The 26,076-nt window shown below is 50.6% G+C and overlaps 1 protein-coding gene across 1 annotated transcript in view; it reads left to right on the forward strand.

Moving 5' to 3' along the window:
• Positions 1-359: 359 nt before the first annotated feature.
• Positions 360-26,076, forward strand: part of LOC122382168 (cubilin-like) — a 52,455-nt gene continuing 26,738 nt past the window's right edge. Inside the window, exons 1-40 of the mRNA XM_043367146.1 lie at positions 360-506; positions 3,314-3,391; positions 3,733-3,862; positions 4,187-4,363; positions 4,631-4,771; positions 5,112-5,215; positions 5,735-5,873; positions 6,060-6,210; positions 6,425-6,525; positions 6,780-6,912; positions 7,115-7,306; positions 7,562-7,702; positions 7,975-8,153; positions 8,614-8,791; positions 9,058-9,251; positions 10,513-10,675; positions 11,076-11,266; positions 11,553-11,712; positions 12,042-12,223; positions 12,495-12,657; positions 13,027-13,134; positions 13,401-13,539; positions 14,216-14,346; positions 14,868-15,054; positions 15,181-15,341; positions 15,668-15,849; positions 16,107-16,263; positions 17,332-17,519; positions 17,764-17,932; positions 18,228-18,409; positions 21,741-21,909; positions 22,083-22,264; positions 22,615-22,776; positions 22,999-23,116; positions 23,372-23,620; positions 23,896-24,077; positions 24,383-24,533; positions 24,820-25,007; positions 25,163-25,361; positions 25,543-25,752. Of these exons, the coding sequence (XP_043223081.1) occupies positions 3,315-3,391; positions 3,733-3,862; positions 4,187-4,363; positions 4,631-4,771; positions 5,112-5,215; positions 5,735-5,873; positions 6,060-6,210; positions 6,425-6,525; positions 6,780-6,912; positions 7,115-7,306; positions 7,562-7,702; positions 7,975-8,153; positions 8,614-8,791; positions 9,058-9,251; positions 10,513-10,675; positions 11,076-11,266; positions 11,553-11,712; positions 12,042-12,223; positions 12,495-12,657; positions 13,027-13,134; positions 13,401-13,539; positions 14,216-14,346; positions 14,868-15,054; positions 15,181-15,341; positions 15,668-15,849; positions 16,107-16,263; positions 17,332-17,519; positions 17,764-17,932; positions 18,228-18,409; positions 21,741-21,909; positions 22,083-22,264; positions 22,615-22,776; positions 22,999-23,116; positions 23,372-23,620; positions 23,896-24,077; positions 24,383-24,533; positions 24,820-25,007; positions 25,163-25,361; positions 25,543-25,752 (6,310 nt within the window). The 5' untranslated portion in view covers positions 360-506; position 3,314. The remainder of the gene's footprint in view (positions 507-3,313; positions 3,392-3,732; positions 3,863-4,186; positions 4,364-4,630; positions 4,772-5,111; positions 5,216-5,734; positions 5,874-6,059; positions 6,211-6,424; positions 6,526-6,779; positions 6,913-7,114; positions 7,307-7,561; positions 7,703-7,974; positions 8,154-8,613; positions 8,792-9,057; positions 9,252-10,512; positions 10,676-11,075; positions 11,267-11,552; positions 11,713-12,041; positions 12,224-12,494; positions 12,658-13,026; positions 13,135-13,400; positions 13,540-14,215; positions 14,347-14,867; positions 15,055-15,180; positions 15,342-15,667; positions 15,850-16,106; positions 16,264-17,331; positions 17,520-17,763; positions 17,933-18,227; positions 18,410-21,740; positions 21,910-22,082; positions 22,265-22,614; positions 22,777-22,998; positions 23,117-23,371; positions 23,621-23,895; positions 24,078-24,382; positions 24,534-24,819; positions 25,008-25,162; positions 25,362-25,542; positions 25,753-26,076) is intronic.

Here is a 26,076-nt window from a genome sequence, read left to right on the forward strand (position 1 = left end):
ATCCTAACTGTCTTGGATATTCTACATTAGCTTTTGATATTATCAAGAGCTAAGTTGTGTATTTCAAAATTCAATTGATAAGAAATTTCAATACCAAGGTGCTGAACTCTCGTCGGTTTGTTCCGTGATTGAAAAAGTACCGTCCTAGCCCCATGCTCCACTGCGCCGGTTACATAACCGGGTCGGTGCGCAGGTCGCCGCGGCCGGCTACTCCCACCGTGTCGCGCCGCTGTGTGTATGTGTGGGTGGACTGGGGGCAGCTCAGGTGTCGGTCGGACGCCGGTGACGCCCCCCGGTGCCGGCCGGCGCCGTGCCGGGCTCACACGGCGGACCGCCCGCGGCGCTCCAGGCCCGCAGCGCCGGTCAGAGTCGGCCCGTGCTCCGCTGGTGTCCGCGGGCACACCGACGGCAGCGACCGACGGCCGTGATCAGATCACCTGGACTGAGCACACAGCGAGACTCCCTGAGGGAACCGACCGCACCCGCGGCCGGGAAACAGACTACAGGTCAGGTCAGGACAGGTCACGGCAGGAAAGGCGAGGGATGACCACACCGACGGCGGCCCGAAACGGATACAGGTCAGGTCAGAACAATTATTAGGTCATGGCAGCAAAGTGGGCCGACCGCATCCAAGGCCAGGAAACGGACATCAGGTCAGGTCAGGGCAGGTCACGACAGGAAAGGGGTGGGACGACCGTGCCGGTTGCCGGCAAACGGACTACAGGTCAGGTCAGAACCATCATCAGGTCAAAGCAACAAAGGGGCCCCGACCGCACCCGCGGCCGGAAAACGGATATCACATCGGGTCAGGTCAGATCTTGGCCGTCGGCACGTTACAGCAGCGAGAGTAAGGAGACGTGGCGAATTAACAAGAGACGCTTTTATTGTTCCTAAGAGTTTTGTAATTTTGATTTTGAAAAAGGCACCAAAGGAGATAATTTTTCAATTATAAATTGCAACAACTATGCAACTGATACGACATATAGGTAATGCAACTATTAATACCATAAGCTACAGCCGTAGCATAATAAATTCGATAGAAAATAAACTTTTTTACTTCGGTAATCATAGGCAATCGCAGGGCACTCGTACCTAAAACTCGGGAGAAAAAAGAAGGGTGACCGACGATCGGCAGGGTGACCGAGTTGGCAAATACAAAAAGCACAAGGGTAAGCACAAAATGAGCGTTAATGATAAATCGGCGCTAAAACAGCCTTCCTAAAGTAAAAAAGTAGCAGGAAACTTTACGTTATACATATTCGAGAAACCAGGTGACAGGCACACCAGCGCATGTCGCCTCCGAAAACCGTCTGTTACCCAAAAACGGACAGGCACTAACGCACTATATGCTGGTCAACTGCAGACATCGGAAGTGTACCACAGACACGCGGTCCGCATCGCCTCCTCTCATCCTCGGCTAAGTTTAACGCATTATTTTCACGTCACTTGATAATGCAAAATCTATATTACTATTTGAGGAGGGTGCGTCTGTCCGTTACCGAGGTCCCGACTTGGTCGTGCTTTGCGTGGACTACAGGCCAGACCGTTGCACTTAGCGCGGTGAAATTTGCACAACTTATAGATCAAGGATGCGCGACGTGCCTTTGAGGGGTCTCAGCTCGATCGGATTGATAGGGAGCGCGTGGCGCGTGCCCAAAAAGTGCAAATTCGCGTCATAGACTTAACATGTATAAATCGGCGTGCGAATTCGGGCGAAAACAGCCAAATTTGCCCGACACGGGTCCGGTCCCGGTGCAATATCTTGGTGACCAGGGGTCCGACCGGCACGGGGAAAACAGCATCGTGTAGATAATTGAAAGGGCTATCGAATGGTGTGCGATGCAGGGGATGGCACGCGCCACGTGCACCGTGGAGGGCACTTTTGTCGGAAAAATTGCGTTTTTTGACGGATTTTGGGATTAATTTAATTTTTAGGTGACTGTTAAACGGAGCGAGTTGGAACGACGCCTGTTGGCAAGAGAAATGTACCGCCTCTCATGGGAAAATTGTGAATAGCTAATTGATCGACGCCAAGGTTTTACAAATCGCTGGAGAAAATGGTGTTTGTCGATTATGTGCAACTTTATTATTCACACGGGTTTTGCTGCATAACCTGATACGTTTGGCAATTGAAAATGGTACAGTTGGAAAGAGCCTTCAATTCTGTCCAAGGTTCAATCTTTGTTTTTGCATGATGAGCAGCAGTATTCTTAAAAATGTAAATGTTCCAAACCATTACATTGTCATTTTTAGCGAAATTCCTCGATGGCCCTCAAAAGACTTCACACCAGTTTCGAATCATTCTATAGCAGAACGCATGATAATACGACACGGGCACCTCGATGCGATGTATCCTTTTTTGTTTTATTACAAAATGCTTGGCCGTCAAAAAGCAATCGAACGAAATGGACACCAACCAAATCGACACAGACCAACCCAATACCCACGGGTCAGAAATAACCCTCCTTCGCGTTGCGGAGCACGCGGGTAACCCTAGTGTTCTCTATTGAACGCCGATCAATGATAAGCATCGTTTTAAGTACTGGGTAAATGATGACTTGAATGTGTTTGGCTCGAAGATCTAAAAAAATGTCATTAAGCATTTGTAAAGTTGATAGGCTTTAAGTTTGATAGGCTTAATTCCCAGACCTATGCTTATTGACCTTTAAAAAGTAGTTCATTTGACTTTAACGTCACGGTGTCCAGAAAAAAAGATACTACGGAAATTAAGTCGCATTCATTAACGCACGAGCCGATTTTGTTTCAACTTCATGTGCTTATAGTGCAAGATTTGGCAAAACTCATGAGCACTGTAATGCGTCGTTGGAAAGTTGTCTGCCTGCCCTCCGAGATAGTCAACATGACCATCAGTCACCTGCAGACTGTGCTAGTGCTGGAGCTGATCCGCCATAAGGCCGCTCACATTGAGTATCTGCTTTGAGGAGCTGCCGCGACTAACCAAAGAGTTTACATGCCATGTGGCACCTGCTGTCTGTTTTGCCATATTTTTGCGAATACAAGCATGTGCCATTTTAAAATGTAAGGTGTTTATTTTCGGAATTACAGCAAAAAATAATAGTATCCGTTTTTTCTGGACACCCTGTAGGATAACCGTTTATAAACAATATGAAGTCTATGAGAAGCCGTGCTTTTCATGCAATATCAAATAGTATCTGTCCATTCAACGTTAGTTTAGAGCCTTGGCAACACTAATAACTTTCGCTCAAAGCATTTAGACCAATTAGAAACACTGGCTTAGGTGGAGGATCATGCTGATTTTATAAAACACCGCTTCATTTCCGTTCCTTGGCAGGATGGGGATTGCAACCAAGCTGTTGGTCTTCTACGTACTTATGGCGACATCGACATGCCAAGACCCATACATCAATCAGTAAGTATCCCATATTCAGTTCACCTCAATCTGATTTCGAACTTATGGGAAATACGCCATTTTTCATGTTAACACGAATGGGTGACAGTCAATCAACTATTAGGTGGTACCTACCGTCCAGCTTAGACCAATGCGATGGCTGGGTGGCTTGACGAACGTCTTTAGGTGGACGAAACGATCAAACGGTGTCCTAGAATTGAATATAATGGTCATTATATTCAAACCAATAAATTCTAGCTGACGCTCGTGCTAATTAACTTCAAATGTATTAGCGTTGCTTGCCATGGTGCCTGGGCGAAAGAACCTGTTTCACCACCGCGAGTCTCTGTGTGGCTGGGCAGGCCGCGGCTGATCAGCCGGGACGGTCACCTGGAGATCCGTCCGGCACTGCACCGGAACGTCAGCATCGTCACCTCCGGCTCCGGCCGGATCAACCTCAACCAGGTCGACCTCAACGAGCTCGTCGACAGGGTACGAGGCAGGCCACACCGGGAGCCGCTCAGATTCACACACGAAGTGAATTTTTTTATTCGCTGCTTTCAACTAAAAGGAAAACAGTGGCTAGGCTTAGTTTTGCATAATGCCGATATTTTGAAAGAGAGCTACCGAAATATCTGCAATTTTTAGGCGTCGATTTTTTGTATAACAGCTAATTTGCGCTGTGCCGGCGAGGGTTAAAAAATGCGCCATGTCAGCCGCCTTTGCACAGAGTTGTGTCGACAAGTACGTATTTGTTGAACGTTACTGTGGACGTTCACCATCCCTGCCATTTCGCCCACCCCGCCCCGGGAGCAGACGTACCGCAGCCTGCAGCTGGCAGGCGGCGGCGGCGGCGGCGGCTGGAGCGGCGGCAGCCTCCCGGCGAACCTGCAGCTGCGTCTGGAGCAGCTTGAACAGGCCGTGCAGCAGATGCACGGCTCAGACACAGCCGCCACGCAGCAACCCATCCTGCCCGGATCACTCGCAGCCAGGGTCAGTGGCGCGGAGCAGTAACGGGTCATATCCCGTCACTGTACATGGTGTAATATGGTGTAATATGGTGATATCGCGGCGTAATAATATCTGATATGTCTACCAAAATTAACAAGAGGATAATGCATCCAATGCAGAATTCAAAACGAGCTACTTTCTTATCTAGTCCTGTTGGGAAGCCGTGTTACAGTTGCATAGGTATTGTTCAGTAATTAGAGTCTGTCCTCGGTTTCGTTGATGTGACCAAGAGCCCGCTGTCTCGTGCAGGTGTCTCGTCTGGAGCAGACTGTACGGCAGATGGAGCAGCAGCTTCAGACTGACGAGTGTGCTAGTAACCCGTGCCAACACGGCGGCACATGCGTGGACCGCTACGGAGGCTACCAGTGCCGCTGTCCGCCCAACTGGCAGGTAGTTATACGCACGGCCGAACTCAGAACTGAATGGCACATATTACCGACTGCATGCATGTGAAAGCTTGTGCCGTTAGTCGTCGCTCTTGCGATACAAAAAGTGATGAAAAAACAATCAAATATAAAGAAGTGTGTTATATGCCTAAATTAAATATAAAGGTGGAAAGGTAAAAACATTCACGACCGCCAATGCAATGTTCATTCACAATGCGAGGTCAATTACTCACATAACAAGCAATAAAAAATATAATGTACGCAGAGATTTGACTGTCTATTTAATGTACATAATACATATGTATCGGGCCAGCATCCAGCCGTCATTGAATTACCGTTTACAGGGCTCGAACTGTGAGCTGGATGTGAACGAGTGCACGCAACTGGCCGGTACGGATCTGGGCTGTCAGAACGGCGCCACGTGCACCAACACGGCCGGAGGCTACAGGTACGGTCCGGCAGGGGTGTGGGTTTTACCGTGCGGATTGCTCGAGATTGATACAGCAGAGTGCACGAATAAGTCAACTTGTGAACATGCGAGCATGCAGTGATGATAATGTATGTTGTATAATATAAGGCCGAAAAAAGTTTTCCATAACACAGGGCTTTAGCCTGCGTAGCACCAGCAACTTTCCGAGTGGCCAGCCTTCCTAGCGATGCGGCAAAGTGAAAATGGGTAGTTGAACAGGTCCGTTTGAGAACATCATCTTCATATAGCTATAGTACTGCTGTTAAGCCAAAATCAACGCAAAGAACGCTCACATCTCTCTCTCTCTCTCTCGCTCTCTCTCTCGCTCTCGCTCTCGCTCTCGCTCTCGCTCTCGCTCTCGCTCTCTCTCTCTCTCTCTCTCTCTCTCTCTCTCTCTCTCTCTCTCTCTCTCTCTCTCTCTCTCTCTCTCTCTCTCTCTCTCTCTCTCTCTCTCTCTCTCTCTCTCTCTCTCTCTCCTTCCCTCTCCCGCGGAGACAGTTGTCAGTGCACGTCCGGCTGGTACGGCACCGACTGCACGGAACGGACCGGCAACTGCACGCGCTCCAACGAATGGCAACTGTGCGGACACGGCACCTGCGTCAACCAGGCTGACGGACACAAGTGCATCTGCCAGCAGGTATTCACATACCCACGCAGGTATTTACACATACCCTCGCAAACATCAGTCGGAATTTATAGTTTTCGGCACAGACCACTACATTTCGATATTGGTCAATCGTTTCGGGTACCTACCTAAATATGCTAAGTTTTAGACGAGGCCGTACATTCCATCTACAGGGAGTCGTTTTTTTTTCTTTGGCAGGGCTGGAAGCAGCCGGCGGGCGCCGACCCCAGCGCTCCCTGTTCTGAGGACGTGGACGAGTGCCAGGCCAGCCGACCGGCGTGCTCCCACGACCCGCCGGTGCCCTGCATCAACACCCCGGGCTCCTTCCGCTGCGGAAACTGTCCCGCAGGTCAGTGCAGGATGTAAAATGTAAATGTAACGCTGGTCAGTGGGATGCAACCGTCTCTCAGGTCTGTCCCAGATCAGTGAGACGTGGCCGCCCCGAAGGGCAGTTTCCCTCACTAAAACTTTCACTTCTTGTCACAGACTGTCAACTATGGCCGAGTGTTGGACGGTGAGACTGTTCGCCTGTTACAGGGTGCATTGGGTATTGTCTGTTGCAGGATACATCGGGAACGGTTTCTACTGCACCGATATTGACGAGTGTCTGCAGATGAATGGTGGCTGCAGCATGAACCCCATGGTGGACTGCATCAACACCAGGGTGAGCCGCGCCGTCTATAGCTGCATGTATACATTATTACATACGGACCACTCTTACCACGACAAAATGTCAATGTAATGAGGGATACTTAAAAGCAAGCTAAAAAACGTCAACAAATTGAAGTCGCAAATTGAAATTACAACATGTCAAAGTGCTTACTTTCTCGCGACGTCAAACTCCTGCTTGAAGTGCACCGCGTCAATGTCGTATGACATCCTAACCCTTCTAACGTCGTTACATGATTTGTGCGTCAGGGCGGCCGTCGGTGCGGGCCCTGCCCACCCGGTTACCAGGGTAACGGTCAGTACTGTCAGCTGGCCTCCGGGGGACTGTGCAGCGTCAATAACGGCGGCTGTCACCCGCTGGCCACCTGCTACCACAACCCAGGTCAGTTATTTAATATGGCATAATCAAGTCAAAACCTTAGCACATCTCAAATTTGTAAAGAGCAACGGCTATACGTTACACACCGAAAATGTACACATAATGATAAATTCCCCTGCAGACAAATATGCGATGCAAATTGGTATCAGATAAGAAATGCGAAATTACATTTTCCGGTCATTGTGACCGATCCGTCCTCCGGCAGCCATCTCCAGCAGTCACGTGCAGTGCACGTGTCCAGCCGGCTACTCGGGCTCCGGAGTCGGTCCGGCCGGCTGCTATCAGATGGCCGGTAGCGCTGGCATCACGTGCGCCAGCCGGCCGTGTGTGCGCGGCACGTGCACGGACGGCGCCGCCGGCCGGGGCTTCACCTGCAGCTGCCCAGCTGGATACACGGGTAAGCGGGCGGCGCTATACTAAGTGGGTGAAGTACACGGGAATATGGGGATTCGCAGCAGCGTAACGTTTCAGCACAAGTTACTTGGGATGGGGATATCCAGCGGGTAATGAGTGGGGGATGCATGTGATAGCGCTACTGTGACCGGTGACGTCAAGAGCGGTGCTGCTGTGACCGTTCGTGAAGGACCCACCGTGATGACCCCCTGTAACCACTTCACTGTGAAAGTCAATGACGGGCCCACCGTGCCGTCAGGTCTGCGCTGTGAGGCCGACATAGACGAGTGCGTCGCCAGCCCGTGTCAGAACGGCGGCACGTGCACCAACACGGTGGGCTCCTTCAGCTGCAGCTGCACGGGCGACTTCACAGGCAACGTCTGCCAGACCAGGCAGCAAGGTAACTCGGCCGCCCGGGCTGATTAAACCCGGACAGATAACGCAGTTCGATGTTTGATAGAAACGTCCGGCTTTGCATTCCGTTTTAATTAAGGATAGGGTAAAATATTAATTTGATCACGTTTGTACATAGCTACCCCTTATGTAGAAAGTAGCTAATGTAGACACTAGATGTAGGTGCAATTAGTTAGAATGGTCACTAGACAGCCTCCAAGGAGTCACAGAACACGGACTCGCTCCGAACACTGACGCGTATGTGCCGTTCTCCGTCAGCCTGCGGCGGGGTGCTGGGCTCGCCTGGGGCGATAACGTTCCCCCACACGGGTGCCATCTACACCCACAACACGGACTGTGGGTGGCTGCTGCGCGCGCCGCACGGCAAGGTCATCAACGTCACCTTCACCCGCTTCCACCTGGAGAATGCGCCCAGCTGCACCTTCGACTGGCTTCAGGTGAGGGGCCAGCGGGCGAGACCTGGGCAAAGTGGGACCTGAGACGGTGGTTGAGACTTGAGAGGGAGAACTGAGACTGGCCAAAGGCATTGCTCGACGAATTCAAAATACGTGTTAATGTCACGTCGCAGTGACCTGTCTCTTTTTCCGTCACGGTGCCTCAATCACTTACTCTCCACTTTTTCGGTCACTTTATGTTGACCCACTCATGCATTCCCCACTGACAGATCGCGGTATATCTTGTTACAAGGTTGTTATCCCATTACCTAACCCCTCCCCCTCCTCCCACCGTTGTACCAACAGCTCCACGACGGCGCCACCAGCCCGGCCAGGGTTGCTATTTCGTTACCGTACTCCTGCCCTCTTCCCCCGTGCCGACAGTTCCATAACGGTGCCAAAAGCCTGGCCAGTGTTGTTATCCTATTACTTTACCCGTCCCCCGCCTCCCCCCTGCCGACAGCTCCATGACGGCGCCAACAGCCTAGCGCCGGTGATCGGCGGCGGCCGGTTCTGTGGCACGCGCGCCCCCGGCGGCGGCAGCATCGTCACCACGCACAACCTGCTCTACATGTGGTTCCACTCGGACCACAGCGAGGCGCACAGCGGCTTCGCCATGCACTGGAACGCCACCGACCCACGTCAGTGATTGGACTGCCCAGTCACACTACAAACGTTTAGATAAATGACTGAAAAAAACATGTGAAATAGCTGTATCATTTTATTATTATATTAATTATTATCACATCGTTCCGCACATTTATTGCGATCACTAATGGGTCCGATATCGACAAATACGAAGCACAAAAAGTATACGTTACTTGCGCGATGAAAAATCAGTGAATATTCTCATTTGACTGTCAGCCTCATCTCTCGCCTTTCACCTCTCACCTGCTGTTCCTTACAGAGTGCGGAGGCGAGCTGACCGATCCGTACGGCAGTATCAACTCGCCGGGCTACCCGGGTCAGTACCCGCACAGCCGGGACTGCGTCTGGACCGTGGAGGCGCCACTCGGCCGCCGACTGCAGTTCCAGTTCGCCGTACTGCGGCTGGAGCACCACGAGAACTGCAGCTACGATTACTTGGAGGTCAGTCAGTCGGTGAGATAGGTCCAAAGGATACGTTAACAATCACTTTTCAAATGTGGGCATAGACTGCAGACTGAGAGAAAAGGAGAGTGGGGGGGGGGAGGGAGAGACAGATAAAGACGGACAGCGATACAGAGGTGGGTAAGAAGACGAAGACTGACGGAAGAAGAGAAAACAAATATAACTACAACATTAACCACTGTGCATTGCGCGCACCTTCTTTGAGCGGTTGCCATTAAAGGGACTATCCCACCTTTACATTAGGTTTGAGTTGAGATAGCCAAGTTTGCGGCGAGGTTCAGAAACCACTATCTATCTTGGTCTCAACCTCCGCAGCCACGTGGTGTTGAAGAAATTCGTTCCCTTCATTTGAAAATGTTCCCTGTACAAGTCCCAATCACCCTCCCACCTTCAAAAAAGTTAATGAATTGGCATGAAAGTGATGTCGCTCGGTTCAGAAAGAGCAAAAACGAATATCTACCAAATTTCATCGAAAAATATTCACCGATTTTCAAGATATTAGACTTTTACCTTTGTTTACTTTTTGGGATCTCCGCTGTTCCTAGCGACTTTATTTGAAAGTGCGGCATTTGTTGCGCGCAAAGTTGCATATACCACCGCGTGCTACAAAACGTTTTAGTCAAACATTTAACGGACGTTCGAAAGCCTGATGACGTCATCAGATTCCCGTAATGGTTAAGAGATAGGGACCACGCTGGTCCCACCCTGCAAGTAAAGGGAAGAAATTTCTTGAACACCATAAAGCTGCGGGGGTTGCGACCAGGATAAATGGTGGTTTCTGAGCATGGCCGCAAACTTGGCTATCTCAACTCAAAACTAATGTTAAGGTGGGAGGGTCCCTTTAACCATTAACGGCAATCTGATGACGTCATTTGCCTTTTGAACGCCTGTCACGCATTCAATTGAAGTATCACTTGATTTACGAATAAGCCAATCAGAGACACTTTTGTTGCTGTATGAGCCGCGTCATATTTGAGAGCAAATATATTTGCTGCCAAATTTTCCCCCACATTGACATGAAGTAATTCCTTCATTACGTCACAGATTCGATCTAAATGACGTCACTATGAAATATAAAAGTCGCAATATCTCAAAAAGTTTACGATGAAAACGCGTAAAAACTTGCAGAATTCGTCACGATATCATGAGTAACATTTCCGAATCACAAACGGTGTTTTTTAAGGTGGGATAGTCCCTTTAAACTGCTGCCACTGAGAAGCTATCATTGAGTAGCTGTTGTTTTGTCGCGCAGGTCCGCGACGGTTACACGGAGGGCGCGCCGCTGCTGCAGCGCTACTGCAGCACCACCCTGCCGGCGCCCATCACCACCTCCGGCCCGTACGCCTGGTTCCGCTTCCACACAGACGCCAGCGCCTCCGACCAGGGCTTCCACATCACCTACTCGCAGATACCCGGTGAGAGCGGCAATACAGACATCCATCTGTCCACGATATACCGACCAGAATACGCAGGAGTCACTTTTAGCGACTAGCGCGGAGCTTGATTCGTAAACCGAACGGTGTCTGATGAAGAATTTGACAGTTGATACGTTTTTTTCTTAACGTTTTAGAAAAAAAAACTTAAAATGATATCTTTTGAGTGACTTATATCCATACGTAACTGGCGCATGTGTGAAGAATAGATGAACGAAAGAGTGCCTACAGCCGCGCCGCGCCGGTCCGGAATCTGCGATTCAGATGGTAGGTAGACTGTACCGCATTACACCGGTGCGCCGCGGCACAGCCTACCCGGAGCCGTTCGGCGGCCGCCGTGGCTGTCTGCCGCTGTGGCTGACGCTGCGGCTCTCTGGGGCAGGGATCCCTGGCTGTGGCGGTGACCTGGTCGGCGAGCGGGGCACCCTGTCGACCCCGACCCACGCCGAGCGCTACCACCACAACATGGACTGCGAGTGGAGGATCCGCGTCCCCGCCGGAGAGAGGGTGCAGCTGGTCGTGGACCACTTCGAACTGGAATTCAGCCGTAACTGCATCTTTGACTTCGTGGAGGTAGGTGGTGTTGTCTCATCGGAAGACTCGTTTTCCAGTGATTCAGAAAGGGATGAAACATTTAACGCATTCGGGTCTCCACTCTTCAGTAAACTCAACGTAAGCCGAATAGCTCAAATGTGATTACCGGAATGCAAACCTTACCCCCAGTCCTCAACATCACTTCATACATTATATAGCAAGCAATGAAGAGCCCAGAAGGATGCCCCATTCAACATTTTATCACATAGAGTGGCACTATCCCACCCCCTTCCCACCCGTGACGGGCTATTTCGATCGGTGTCAGATCCGGGACGGACCGGACCCGGACAGTCCGCTGGTTGGCCGGTACTGCGGCAGAGAGTCCGTGCCGCCGCCGGTGGTCGGCACCTCCAACCAGCTCTACGTCCGCTTCTTCTCCGACATCAGCATCGCCCACGGCGGCTTCTCGGCCACCTACGACATACGTGAGTGTTCCGGCTCGGGGCAAAGGCGACGTCTAATGGACAAAGACCTGTTGCATTTGACATGCACAAACAATGCAGAACTCACTAAATAATTACTAAATATATCATCATCTACCGATAAGTTTTAACAGCGATATCATGCATGCGACAGTGCGATTGCACATGGAATGGAACTTGCCAGTGTAATAATCCGTGGCATTAATACACCATCTTTAAAACTCAAAAGTGGGATTCTTATTTAAACCTATTGTGGTACCTATGAAAGGTTATGTAATACGAGTATGTATTGTGGAGCTATTGAAGCGACCGCAGCGCATTTTGCCCGGCAGTGTGTGGTGGTATTTACGCGGAGCCTACTGGATCGTTCCACTCACCAAACTACCCGCAGCCGTACCCGCACAACAAGCAGTGCGGCTACCTGATCAGCCAGCCGGTGGGCAGCATCGTGTCACTGCAGTTCACAGACTTTCGGATCGAGAACCACTTCAGATGCGCTTACGACTACGTGGAGGCAAGTGCTGCTGATCAACTGCGACTACGAGAAAAGAGATTTACAAGTTTTCTACGGAACCATTTCAAGTTTAAACGCTATGACCATTATACATATATCGCTGAATTACAACGGTCGAAATAGCCAATATCCTCCGCAGTGTCAGGTTTCAGGAGATTGAGAGCATAACAAGTATATGCAAGTTCAATCTTTGAGCTCTGTCAGTCAGAAATCGTATCTGTGTTTAGTGCTGACTGCCGAGTAGTTCATATTTTCTTCTGTCTACTCTCAGGTGTTTGACGGAAAGGACGCCACATTCCCATCACTGGGGAAGTTTTGCGACGAGCCGCCGCCAAACCTTGTGTCGACTCACAACCAGATGTATGTCGTCTTCTCTACCGACGCCTCTGTGACCAACTACGGATTCGTGGCCAACTATACTGCCATCGACATCGGTGAGAAGCCAGGGCAGTGTCTTCCATCAGTTCCATCACAATGACAAACTTTTAACCGGGTGGGTAGGCTGCGCCGCAGCGCCTCTGTGCTATCCGGCACAGCATACCTTCTACGCTGACGCCGAGCTGTCATAGCATTAGCGTAAAAGAGACGCTCCCACCCCACCGACGCGACGGTCGTTAGCCCGGTACTATTTCATGGTCAATTTATGTAGCAGTGGACTGAAAAGAATCAAATGATGGCTAAATTATATTTCTAAGATTTCAAGGCTTTGGGGATAAAATCTAGGATAACTTAAAAAAAGACATCGATTACTGTATTGCCTTAGCGATTTACTTCACGCGATGGTCACATTTTCCCATTTGCAGGCTGCGGCGGGATTCTGGAGGAGGAGCACGGCACGTTCACGTCTCCGACACACCCGGAGCAGTACCCGAACGGCGTGGAGTGCAGCTGGGTCATCCACCGGCCGCCCGGTGAGTCCTGCCGCCCGACCATGGCCTCTCCGAGCTGGGCCCATGCGCGTAACTGCATGGCCCTGGAAATCACTGATCAACTCTTGTAGACCGATCCAGTGGACAGATCTGGCAAATACTTGCCGTATGCGAGTAGTCGAATGGTCCTCTAACAGCCACGAAACGCCTGAGAAGTCGTCTCACTATTGCGCTCCCCCGGTAGGTTAGGTGATTCGGCTCACGTGGCTGGCGTTCTCCCCTGACGTGGCTGGCGTTCTCCCCGGTAGGTCAGGTGATTCGGCTCACGTGGCTGGCGTTCTCCCTGGAGCGGCCCACCCGCGACGGCCACTGCTACGACACGGTGACGGTGTACGACAACAGCTCGGCGGCGGCCCTCTCCAGCAACAACGTGATCGGCCACAGACCGTGAGTGACCGCCGCACAAACAATAGCCTGATCGGCCACAGACCGTGAGTGGCCGCCGCTGACCGCACAAACAACAACGTGATCGGCCACAGACCGTGAGTGGCCGCCGCACAAACAATATCTGTCAAAAATACTTCCCGTATACGAGTAGTCGAATAGTCCTCTAACAGTCACGAATCTATGGCCTGTGGCCGTCACAGTCTGTGGCCTTAAGGCCACAGCCCACAGACCGTGATTGGCCGCCGTACAAAGCCCTTAGGCCGCACGAACAACAACCTGATCGCCACAGACCGTAAGTGGCCGCACAAACATAACTAAAAGGTCGCGCAAACAACAAGCTGATTGGTCACAGAACGCGAATGGCCGCCGCATACACTAATTAAGTCGCACTGAACTTGCAATGCAAACCGTTTGGGATTAACTCTGAACATGACATAAATTGTCACACTGTGGACATAATTTCAATTATAATTTAAAATCAAACAAAAATTCTAAAAAGGGTTTATTTCACTGCGGATTGTCCAACTGGTTGAAAGAAACCAATGCATACATTTTCAGATCAACTCTACATATGAAGTAACAGGGGAAGGGTAGTTACTGGCTGCTGCCTATTATCTTGACTTCTTGCCTGACATACAGAACTGACCTAACCTTTGTTTGTTTCGCACGTCCCCAGATACTGCGGTTCTCAGCTTCCGCCGACAATGACCACGATGGGTAACATCATGACGATCAAGTTCCGCGCGGACGAGTCAATCACCGGCGAAGGCTTCTCGGCCTCATACGCATCCATCAACGCCAGCACCAGTGAGTGACGTCGTCTGCGGGGCATTATCCTAAAAAAGGACGGTTAGCGTGAACGGTTGAATGTTTGCGGATATCGTCGAAGAGTGAACGCCTAGCGCAGGCTGCTCGCAATGCATGGTTGAACCAGATATTATATCCCTAGTGTAGGTATTACCAAGGTATTACCTTATACGCTTCTACATGTCGGTTCATAAGATTTGAATGAAAATTTCTTGCAATATTTGCAAGTTTTAATGACAAATATTGAACTCCGTCAACGGTTAAAATTGCATTGCCATAGAATCATAATTATAAGCTTTATGTTGAAAAAGAGTGAGCTGCTCAATGACGGATGCATGCAGGGTATCCATATTGGTGCAAACTTTTACCAATTGCCAGCAGTCCTGCACTTTGGCATGCCGTTTGTCACCTGCCTGGTATCACGGAACCTCGCCGTGCCAAGTAAGCGGCGGATCGCACCCCTCCCCACTGTAGACGGACGCGCAGACGTCGCGTCAGTCCGCGTGTCGCTCTGTCCCCAGTGTGCGGCGGATCGTACCACACCGCGTACGGCGAGATCACCTCTCCCAATTTCCCCTACAACTACCCGCCGAGCAAGGATTGCGTCTGGACCATCGAGGCGCCGGCTAACCAGCAGATCATGCTGAACTTCTCCCATTTCCACCTGGAGGAACACCCGAACTGCCGCTACGACTACTTGGAAATACGGTTAGTGCGATGTGTTCACGCATTAACCCATTACGCTGCTTGAGGCTCACTTTGAAGAAGCTATAGTTTGCTAATGTGTTCCGTTCGTCGCCGAATGTGACTAACTATCAATGTTTGTGACGCCAGGAACGGAGCCGCTGAGTCGGCGCCCCTGGTCGGCCGGTTCTGCGGCGTCACCGTGCCGCCCCGGATCACCTCCCACGCGCACAGCCTGTTCCTGCGGTTACACACCGACTCGTCCATGGCCGGTGCCGGCTTCCGGGTTACCTGGGACGCCACCGCCACAGGTGCGAGAAGTGGGGCCAAGGCTGAGGGCTTGTGTCCTGGTGCATTTTGAGCTTTAACTGATATTTTGATTTTTGTGTCGTCAATTGCTGAGATGTATCAGAGGAAAGTGAATATAAAAGTACCTACACTCCAATTAATTACTAAGACATTCAAAATGTAACAGCATATTGACAAAATGTAATGGAAAACTTTGTTCCAATCAAAGATAACTAAATAAACATTTACGTTTCAATTCAGGTGGTGCATCTTTATTTTGACAAACAACAATAACTCATACCAGCCTAAGTGACCGATGGAACGTTTAGCGACACTTGTCCTTCGGCAGGGTGCGGCGGTCAGCTGACAGGGCCCGAGGGCAGCTTCACGTCGCCCGGCTACCCGCAGCCGTATGCCCATAACGCCGAGTGCACCTGGGTCATCGCCGGGAACGCCGGCAGCAAGGTCCGACTCTCCATCCTCGACCTGGACCTGGAGACCGCCACCAACTGTCGGTTCGACTTCCTCGAGGTGAGCTTGTCCCAAAGAAGGCAAGAAACCCGTCAAAATATAGGATGGGAGTCTTTCATGCCAACTTGCGGTTATTCCGCCATCCAGAATGAGTCACCTTCCCACCACTCACGCCTGCCTCCGCAGTGGCTCTTCTCACCTTTGACACTTGCCAGACACGCACGGACCGTAGTATTTTATGCCAGCTTGAGGTCACCCCGCCAACCAGCCCGAGTCGCCTTCATACCACTCACACTTGCCTGACTCGCCGCCGCTAGGTGTACGATGGCGTCGGTCGGTCGGCGGTGCTGAAGCACCGACTCTGTGACACGGCCCCGCTGGATGTCATAGAGAGCACGACCAACCTGATGACCATCCGAATGGTCACCGACATCTCTCTCAACGGCCGCGGCTTCCACGCCCGCTACAGAGTCGGTGAGTCGACTACACAACCAGGCATAAGAGTGCATGTCTTAACACGCGCAGTGGAAGGGGGCGGATTTCGCCCACCCCTCCTGTTTTTCGCCAATAACTCGCGCTGCAAGCATAATATCAATGTGAAATTTCGGCTACCTGTCCAGAATTGAATTGCGGATCTTCTCGTGCAAGAAGTAAGAAAATCGGTTCACAACTTTTCTAGTAATAGCGGTGTAAAGTCAAACATCCTGCCGCCGCGGCGGCGCGGCGGCGCGGCGGCCGGCGCTAGCCGTTACGCGCCGCCTGAATTGTAGACTGTGCCGGGGCGGGACGGTTCCGTCTTTACATCGCGCTCCTTACCGCTGATTATATTAGATTCGCGTCAAATTCGGTGAGAAGACTGAGAAATGTACAGGCAATCATATGGTCAAAGAATTTTGAAAATCGGCCGGTAACAACTTGAGTTATGAGTGTGTAAACACAAAATTGTGATTGCCGCGTTTCCCGCGTCGGCCGACGCCGCTTCAGCCGGCGACATCTTACCCTTAGCAGGCTTCTAACTGCCACATTTATTGTTGGATTATCTAGAAATTCACCATACATACTCACAAATGTTTGCTCTTTCGTATAGTGAAAGTTTTTAAAAAATCGGCCGGTAACTTTTTGAGTTATCGGCGTGTAAACGCAAAAAAGTCGCTAATATGGCAGATTTGACCACATTTGACCTCATTTGACCTTGAAGATATTGACCTAGGGTCATGAAATTCACACACAACAGAGTTCCCCATGGCCCCCACCTACCCTCGAAATTTCGTCTTTCTAGCTCCAGTGGGAGCTGAGATCTTAGGGGGGGGCGACATCCGCCCCCCCCCCCTTCCACTGGGCGTAGTACTCGCAACCCTTCCACTGCGCGTGTTAAATCGGAATTTTGAGGTGCCTACAAAACAAACTGACAATGCCACCCTAATAGTCACTGAAATTTGTAAGCTATCGGCTTTGCGTGTAAAATCACCACCTTGATAGTCCCTATTATCGGTGAGCTTCTGGCGATGTATGTAAAATAAACGTTCATTTTTATTGTTGCAGATTGCAACAACGTGGTGACGGGTCATCGGGGAGTCATCGAGTCCCCGAACTTCCCGAACCGGTACCCGCACGACCGAGACTGCACATGGACCATCAAGGCGCCGCGCGGTAACGCGCTCAACATCTCCTTCTCTCACTTTGACGTGGAAGATCCGATCTCGTCCGGATGCGAGTACGACTTTCTGGAGGTATGAGTGTGCCTGGCGCCTGGCGCTGCGACCCAGATGCGGTGTTTTAGTTGCCACATTATTTTTGCTGATATGCTTATGACGGAGTAGAAGATAAAAGGGCGAATGAAATACCTTGTACTTAAATATGTTCGCATGCCGCGTCGACAGATGGCTACAGACTACCTCCTGCAGGATGCCATGCTTGTCGTCAAACACATGCTAAATAGGCTTGAGAATTTAGCGAATCTGAAAACGTTCCCAGATCAAGGAGGGGGATGACGACGAGGTTCCGACGCCGATTGGCTCCCACATGTGCGGCACTGGCTACCTGCCGGAGCCCATATCGACCAACAAGAGCATCGCCTACGTGAGGTTCAAGTCGGACGCCTCCGTGGCCCACAACGGCTTCAGACTGGAGTGGATGGTGAATGGTGCGTCAGAAATACCTCTTCCCCTTTACTCTAATGTGGTTTACTGCTTTATTTCAGACTGAATTATCCAGTGATCTGAAATTTTCCTTGCCTAATCTCTTATAAGGTGAACTACTAAGCAGTGTTGACTCAATCGTGCTTACCTAAGCGTATCGTCCTGTGGATACAGTCGCTCGTTTGAGTAACTTCTGATTCTCTGGTGGCCAGTGGATGTAAGTTTCGACAGGCACCTCGCACACAGATAGGCTAGACGCTAGACACATCGTGCGCATCAGAAGTGACGTTGTTCCTTCAGGTTGTGGCGGCCTTCTAACGGAGAAGCGAGGCTTCTTCCAGTCTCCCAATTATCCTGGCCAGTACCCGAGCAACACGGACTGTGAGTGGCGGATTCGGGTGCCACCAGGCAACAGCATCCAGCTCACCATCGACCGGTATGACATCGAGGCCATCCACGACTGCATCTTCGACTCTCTGAAGGTAAGCTGCCGAGCATCTGGGAATATAAGCAATGAATTTTCTGGTGAGGGATGTCGCAACAATATGCTTGTAGGACGATTTTGTCGTAACTTCACTGAAAACAATTTTACCCGAAGCTGGCGAATTAACCCGCGCCCCACTGGGGGGGGGGCTATTTATAGCCCCCCCTCCCGTTTTTCTGCAATAACTTCCAAACCGCTTGACGGATCGACGCCAAACTTTCAGTACCTTCGGCTGCATCAATTTGACACCTTGTGTCAAAATTTGAACTTCGTAGATACCATAGGTCGGCCGGAAATGACGTCAGAGTGACGTCATGTTCGTCCGATTTCGACGCAAAACATTGAACCACGGCAATCGCTCCCAAGAGCTCAGTTTTTAAGCTAGATCCAATTTCTTTGCATGAAAGGACTCAGAATTGACCGCGCTATCAAACTGCTATCTCGGATTTTCAAAATTTTGAAAGTTTCGAAAATTTTATATAATAATATTCAAAATTTATATTTTTATATTTTTTTCAAAAAGTTTTTGACTTTTCGAAAAAACCGGAATATATGTGACAGAACGCATGATTATGACTAACTCTAGCAAGTTTTAGCTAAACATCTTCAAAAATGGCCAAGTTATACGCATTATTGCAAAAAATTCACAATTATTAATTTTTCAAATCAATTTTTCAGTACGTATTTGACATCGTACACCAATATAAATGGCACCATCGTGTTCCTGAGCTCAAACTGCATCCAATAGACACCTTTTTTGTTGAAAAATTTTAACTTCAAAATTTGACCTTTTTTGACCTGAAAGTGACCTGACCTAAGCTAAACTCGACTCAAAATGACCTCGAATGACACACACGACATCAAATTCGAAATCTATGGCCTAAATGGACCATAAAACATGTGTCACGTGACCGACGCATGGTATAATATTTTCGTGACCTGTGATGACCTGACCCTGACCTGAAAATCAAAGTACAAGTTTGGTACCCTCAAGGTATCTAGACAATCTGTTCACGAGTGTGGAAACCAAAAATGAGCCTGATCTGACTTGTAAGACGGCGGCCAGAGCCCAAAATGTGAACAAGCCAAAATGCCAATAATTTTTACTTTGACCTGACCTGTGACGTCATCGGTGACCTCGAGGTCAATGAAATTAGGTTTCGCTCGACAGTTTTTCCGGGGCTATCAGACGCCGTTTGAATTTTGACGATCGGCCCAGTAGTTTCGGAGTTAGGAGGGGGGGCTATGAATAGCCCCCCCCCCAGTAGGGCGTGTTATACACAGACCCCAGTGGGGCGCGGGTTAAGCGTTGCTCTGCGGGTGGTATATGTGTATTAACTCGCCATGTCCAGATTCTAGCTAGAGGGTTAGCAGACTTGCCTGCCTTATTACTCGTAAATATGCACCGTACCCACAGTCTGCAGTAAGGTAGCTACTCAGCACCGGATATTGTCCCCGCGGGTGTCGAGTCATTGGCATAGCCCTCACTGAAAGAGTTGGAACTACTCGAGATATCGTAAACGCGTATCCGTGGATGGCGAACCTTTACATAACCTGCCCTGAAGGAGTTGGAGCTACTGGCACAACTAGATGGCGTTGTCTCATACAGTTTTGAATTACAGCAATTTTTTAACTTTTTTTTGCACCAATGATATATTGGCACATTGTTTGGCGGTTTCAAGTTGGGGGGAAAGTACAATTGTTAGGATGCATCTTTAAAACCTCTGCAATATTCATCACGGGACGATTGGCAACGCCTTTTCTTCCGAAACTACCTAGTGAGACCATTTTGATTCTTATATAGGTCACGAAAGCAGTCGCGAGACATCTTCTTGATCTCGGGCGGTATGTACGACTACCGGTGACTGGATAATGTCGAATTTTCTATGGGAATTCGTTTTGACCGTTCCCACCGACGTGAATCTTTCTCACCGATGTTTTCTAGGTGTGAGATTGTCACAATATAGATAATTTCCCTTAAAGGTAGTGTGCCACCTTTGAAAGATTTCCCATTTTATTTTTCCTAGGATAAGAAACTTCTGTTTTTACCTAATATCGCAAAGGAAATCAAAAATGGGCCTGGAATAGTGCCTTTTTCGCCTAAAAGTTTATCGGTTTTTCGATATGTATAACAACTGTAGTGGGCTGACCTGCAAACAGGCGTCGGCAACAATCGCGAATGCGGCGCACATGTGACAATAAGCAAAGGTCATTATAGAGTTACGACGTACGGGAATGAGTTATCAGCTGTCTAATCGTAGACAACACAATGTCGAGCCTTAAACTGTAAGCCTGTATTGGTATTGTTTCTTTTATTTGGCTGTCGAACATTATTTATGGTTTGAAATATGATTTTATGTAAAATAATTGATATGAAAAAGCCGTCTCTTAAGTTATGACCCCATTTCACCACACGCAAGTGGCAGAAATGACAATGATCAGCTGACGCATTTTTCTTGGACGAAGTCAGAGCGCGCGGCCCGACGCACCACCACCGCACCACAAAGTATGAGCAGAAGCCGCGCCCAAAGCCAGGGCCCCGGTAACGTGAGTTAGCCGAGTCGGGGCAGCGTGCGCTGACCCAAGCCGGGGCCGCAGCTTTGGGCGCGGTCTACCGCATCCCCGCGGGCAGCCCCGGGCTATCACATGACACCGGGAGGACGCGCGGCCCCGGCTTGGGTCAGCGCACGCTGCCCCGACTCGGCTACCTCACGTTACCGGGGCCCTGGCTTTGGGCGCGGTCTACCGCACCACCTAACAGGCGTGTTCGAAACCGCAGGAGATGATGATGAACGGGTTTATCGAAACTTGATTGGATGAGCATATCGGTAATAGCGATTTCAGTGTGTGCATTTATTGTTCATAGTGGTGTGAAATGTGGTTGGGGTACGACCGACAACCCGTCGGGGCGAATTTCGCACTGGGGTACTCAAAATTTGAAGAATTTAAGACGTATCCATGAGTTTTGAAGGTATGGATAAGTTCTAAAAATCCGGTTCTCCTTATCTGGGCCATTAACTCCATACGGTCCAGGAAAGCTGGCACACTACCTTTAAATATGGGCAAGCGTGGGAGTTTTTTTGGCCCTCGTGACTTGGTCGGCGAAGGGTAGGCGTGGAGGGTAACCCCTTTTAGTCATACCTGCTCTGAGCGGATATAACCGCTGAGGCAGATACGGCCACACTGCAATGGGACCTTACTGTACTCCTGGGAGGGTGGTTAAAAATGGTTGCGGATAGGGGTACCCGCGAAACACCGGTTTACTCGCCGGCCCTGGGTTAAACTGTTTTCAGTGTTCGAACCCCTGACGTCCTGTCGCGTTGGGTCAGGTGTACGGAGGTCCCGACGTCACAGCGCCGCTGCTGGTCAGCCTGTGCCACCACCAGGCCTCCAGCACCGTGGTCACGTCACAGGGGAACACCATGCTGGTCCGGTTCAGCAGCGACAGCTCCGTCACCGGCTCCGGCTTCCACGCCCGCTACCGGAGACGCAGAAACGGTACGACTGCTCAGCGAGCCGCTTCCAGCGTTCACGGCGAAGGCTTGCGAGATCTCTTGTCATGAGTTTTCGGCCGCGCGGTGTGCACAAACCTAGTTCTGCGCTTTCTCTGTGTGAATAGAGTTCGCTCGAGGCTTTTTCATACAAGCAGTCATCCCTTTCGCTGCCCACAGGCTGCGGCGGTCGCTTCACGGCCATGAGTGGCTCAATTCACTCGCCAAACTACCCGCAAGTGTATGACGACCACGCCGACTGCGTGTGGCGTATCCGGGTCAAACCTCACCACAACATCAAACTGACCTTCGAGGACTTCGACGTGGAACCGCACAACAACTGCTCGTACGACCACGTGGAGGTTCGTGATTGGTAGAGCAGCTTTTGGATGAAGCGTGCGTGATAAATTACATAAAGGAATCACGTTTCTTGGCAAACCAATTATTTTATATCCTAATCAATAATCGACGATCACTTGTCATTTATTTTATTTATCGCCACATAACGATTTTCACTGATTATTTTATCATTGTACCGCAATGCCAATCTTACACTAGTCTGTAAGTTGCGCTGAGCGGTCTAACTAAAGCTAGACCACTCAGCGTCTTACGCTAGTCTGTATTTAGGTTGCGCTGAGCGGTCTAATCACAGCTAGGCTTACGTTAGTATGTGAGCCCCACTGCGCCGTCTGACCGCTCCGATCGTCTCCAGGTGCGGGACGGCTACTCACGCCGCTCGCCCCTGCTGCTCCAACACTGCGGAAACGAGGTCCCCCAACCGCCTACCATCGTCTCCACCAGTAACTGGATGTACATCCGACTCAAGGCAGACGGATCGCGAACGGCCAAGGGCTTCCTGGCAAAGTACACCATGGTAGGAGCTCGGGGAAGAGTGTGTCAAAAGATGGCATCAAGGGGTGGAATGAGAAGCGGATGAAATGCTTTTTTATTTCAATGTTATTCGTGTCAATTGTGCTGTGACGCTATTTAAACGATACCGAGACGTTCTGAGCAAATAGGCGCGCACAAATAACTACTTAGGTGCCAAAAGCAATGCCTCGGTATATGTCACGGATCGTTTCAACACCGTTCGCAGGGCTGCGGCGGAATCATAAACGTCACGTCTTACTCTCAAGTGATCAGTTCGCCCCACTACCCTGTGGAGCTCACGGGCGGCCTGAACTGCAGCTGGACTCTGCAGACCATGGATCCCGGTGAGACGGTGTCAAATCACACACCGATTTGGTGTGAATTATTGAGACAGTGCACATCCTGGCCAGCCAATTTAATGCCGTCTAATCGCCGCTGAATCGGCCCCCTTCTTGCTTTCAGTAACAGACCAAAAAGTGAGAACTCAAAGTTTCTTATGAAAGTGCTTAGGAACAAATCGACAAATTAATGATTGACAGCATTTGAAATACATTTACAGACATGCCCGTTGACGAAGGATCACCATTCCCCTCCGGCAGGGAGTCACGTGTGGCTGCAGTTCACGGCACTGTCCATGTACGGCCAGCTGGGGCCCGTCAACTGCTCCACCGACTACCTGGAGGTCCGCGAGGGCGCCGGCCCGGACGCGCCGCTGAAGCACCGCTACTGCGCCGGCGCGCGGGTCCCCCCGGCTCTCACCTCGCGCGGCAGGGCGCTCCAGCTGCGACTGCAGGTCTCCGAGACGGTGGTGGTTCGCTTCAGCGCCACATTCAACAACATCTCCACGGGTGCGTTATAATGACTCTCTGTTTTGTGAGCAGATACAATTAACTGTTCTATCTTCTATATCTTGTGGATGGTAACTAGGTATGTGCAGCTTTACTTTTAATCAGTTTTGAAGTCCCAGCATCTTATGTGCTTCATGTGTTGAATTGAAACAGATGTAATTGAATTGTGCTCCCGTATAACGTTTCGAAGTACCTGCCGCCTGTGCCAGATAAATAGCGAGTTCATCAGGAACCGGTCGACCTCCGCTGACGCTCTTTGCGCGGCACTCCGTCAGGTTGCGGCGGCACGCTGTTCTCACAGACGGGCATGCTGGCCTCGCCGGGCTACCCGGACAGCTACCCCAACGACGTGGACTGCTGGTGGCGGATCGGCGCCGCCCGCGGCAACGGCATCCAGCTCAGCTTCCACGCCTTCGACCTGGAGGCCACCGACAACTGCAACGGCGACTACCTGGAGGTCGGTACTTTCAGCCTGTCTTACCGGCTTCAAGGGTCCGAGTTTATGAAAATGAAATGTGATTGGAAAGCGTATTTCTCCATCCGATCAGGGAGTGTCAAGTCAGCACACAAATCTGGACTCTGGATATTTATACCGAAATTATAGGACAAGGTCGATGCTCGCATGCATCCTCGTGACTCGTCACCCCTCCCATTTGCTCTCTTCTCCTGTCCTCTCCCTCTCCTCCCTTCTTTTCTGCTCTCCCCTCCCTCACTCCCTCTGTTGGCCATTCACCACCCGGTCTCCGTCTGCCTATCTGACAGATCCGTGAGGCGCGCAGGACGGGCCCTCTGCTCGGCCACGTCTGCGGCTCCACAGCACCCACCAACATCAGCTCCAACAGCACCATGTACGTGCGCTTCCACACCAACGGCGCCGGCACCAGCTCCGGCTTCCTCGCCGAGTTCTCACTAGGTGAGCTGTGCACATGGACAGAAAGAGGTCGATAACTAATCAATCTGCCATGTTTTAGAAAAGTTTGTTTTGAATTTTCCAGGGAAAGTGCGCATATCTGTCGACTTCTTTCAGGAATAGTGATTTATCTCAATGATGCCAGTTTGGCTCTGTGTGAGCGTGTGGTTTGATGCTCATTTCAAAAACATGATTCTTTGTGACGATTCTTCCCTAATAACCGCAGGCTGTTTGAAATAGACAAACACTATTCGTTAGCATTGTATAACGCCGTTCGAATCGTTTCCAGCCCACTACATGGAGCTGACTGGCAATTCCGGTATCATCCGGTCGCCTCTGTACCCCATGAAATACATGCAGCGGGATCGGTTCAGCTGGCGAATCAGCGTCGACATCGGAAACTTCATCCAGCTGAACTTCATACGACAGGCGATAGATTTCGCACCGTTCGGCGGCGGCTGTCGCTCGTACCTCAAGGTAATCCTGTGTATCTCTCACACACGCTTCAGTCAAAATTTGTTCGCTGGATGATAAGACACAAAGATGACAACTCGAAACCACTGTCATTCCACCTATGTTCTTATGTCAATATTCCGCTGCGGCGCATTACATTCGCCGTCGACGTTCCTCAGATATACGACGGCTCGGACAGCACGGCCGAGCCGCTGACGGGCAGCGTTTGCGGCGTGGAGGCCCACGAGCCGGTGGTGTCCACCACCAACGAGCTGTTTGTCGAGTTCGTAAGCAACCCGCGCTACGCCGGCTCCCTGTTCACACTGTTCTGGCGGCGGCTGAGCGAGGCGCCCGCGCCCGGACAACTATCGGGCATAGGTATGTACTGTTTCTGTTTGAAAATGCGATGAAATTATGGCTTTGGTGAGAGCATAATGCAATTGATTCATCAATATTTAGGTACACGTAAGAAGGTTTATTTTGTATTTTATGTTCAGTAATAAATGGTCCTTGAGAAAAGCTTCTTCACACTGAGTGCCGTGACCACCTTTGTGCGCAGACGGCGAGGACTGCTCGTACTCGCTGTACCTGGAGGAGGGGAACCGGACCTTGGTGACGTCCCCCGGCTTCCCGGGCGGTTACGAGAGCGGTCCCACCTGCCGGTGGACGGTCACCTCGGACCCGCACCGGCGCGTCCGGCTCACCGTCAACACGATGGAGCTCTACAACTACTACCAGTGCTCAGCCGACAATCTCACCGTCTACGACGGTACTTGCAGCCAGGCGGGGCAGGGTGATGACATTTAGCAAGCTGTATTATTAGAACGAAGGGACTGAACCAAGGATGATGCTCCCGGCCTGGAGCTGTTTCTTTTAAAATGATTCGAAGCATTGAAATTTGTCAGTGGCCGCTTATAAAGATAAAGCATAATGGCTCGTTAGAGATAAGTTTGAGCGCATTGCAAGATCACTCACACGCCCCTTCACGGGCCTGGAAGCTGTCAACTGTCTGACGTAATTTGTTCGCCACAGGCTACAGCACCTGGCCCGGTGGCTGCCGCCGTTCCTCCTGACGAGCAACACTCTCCGGTGT

The sequence above is a fragment of the Amphibalanus amphitrite genome, unplaced genomic scaffold (assembly GCF_019059575.1).
Source record: "Amphibalanus amphitrite isolate SeventyFive unplaced genomic scaffold, NRLGWU_Aamphi_draft 000134F_arrow, whole genome shotgun sequence".
Taxonomy (NCBI): domain Eukaryota; kingdom Metazoa; phylum Arthropoda; class Thecostraca; order Balanomorpha; family Balanidae; genus Amphibalanus; species Amphibalanus amphitrite.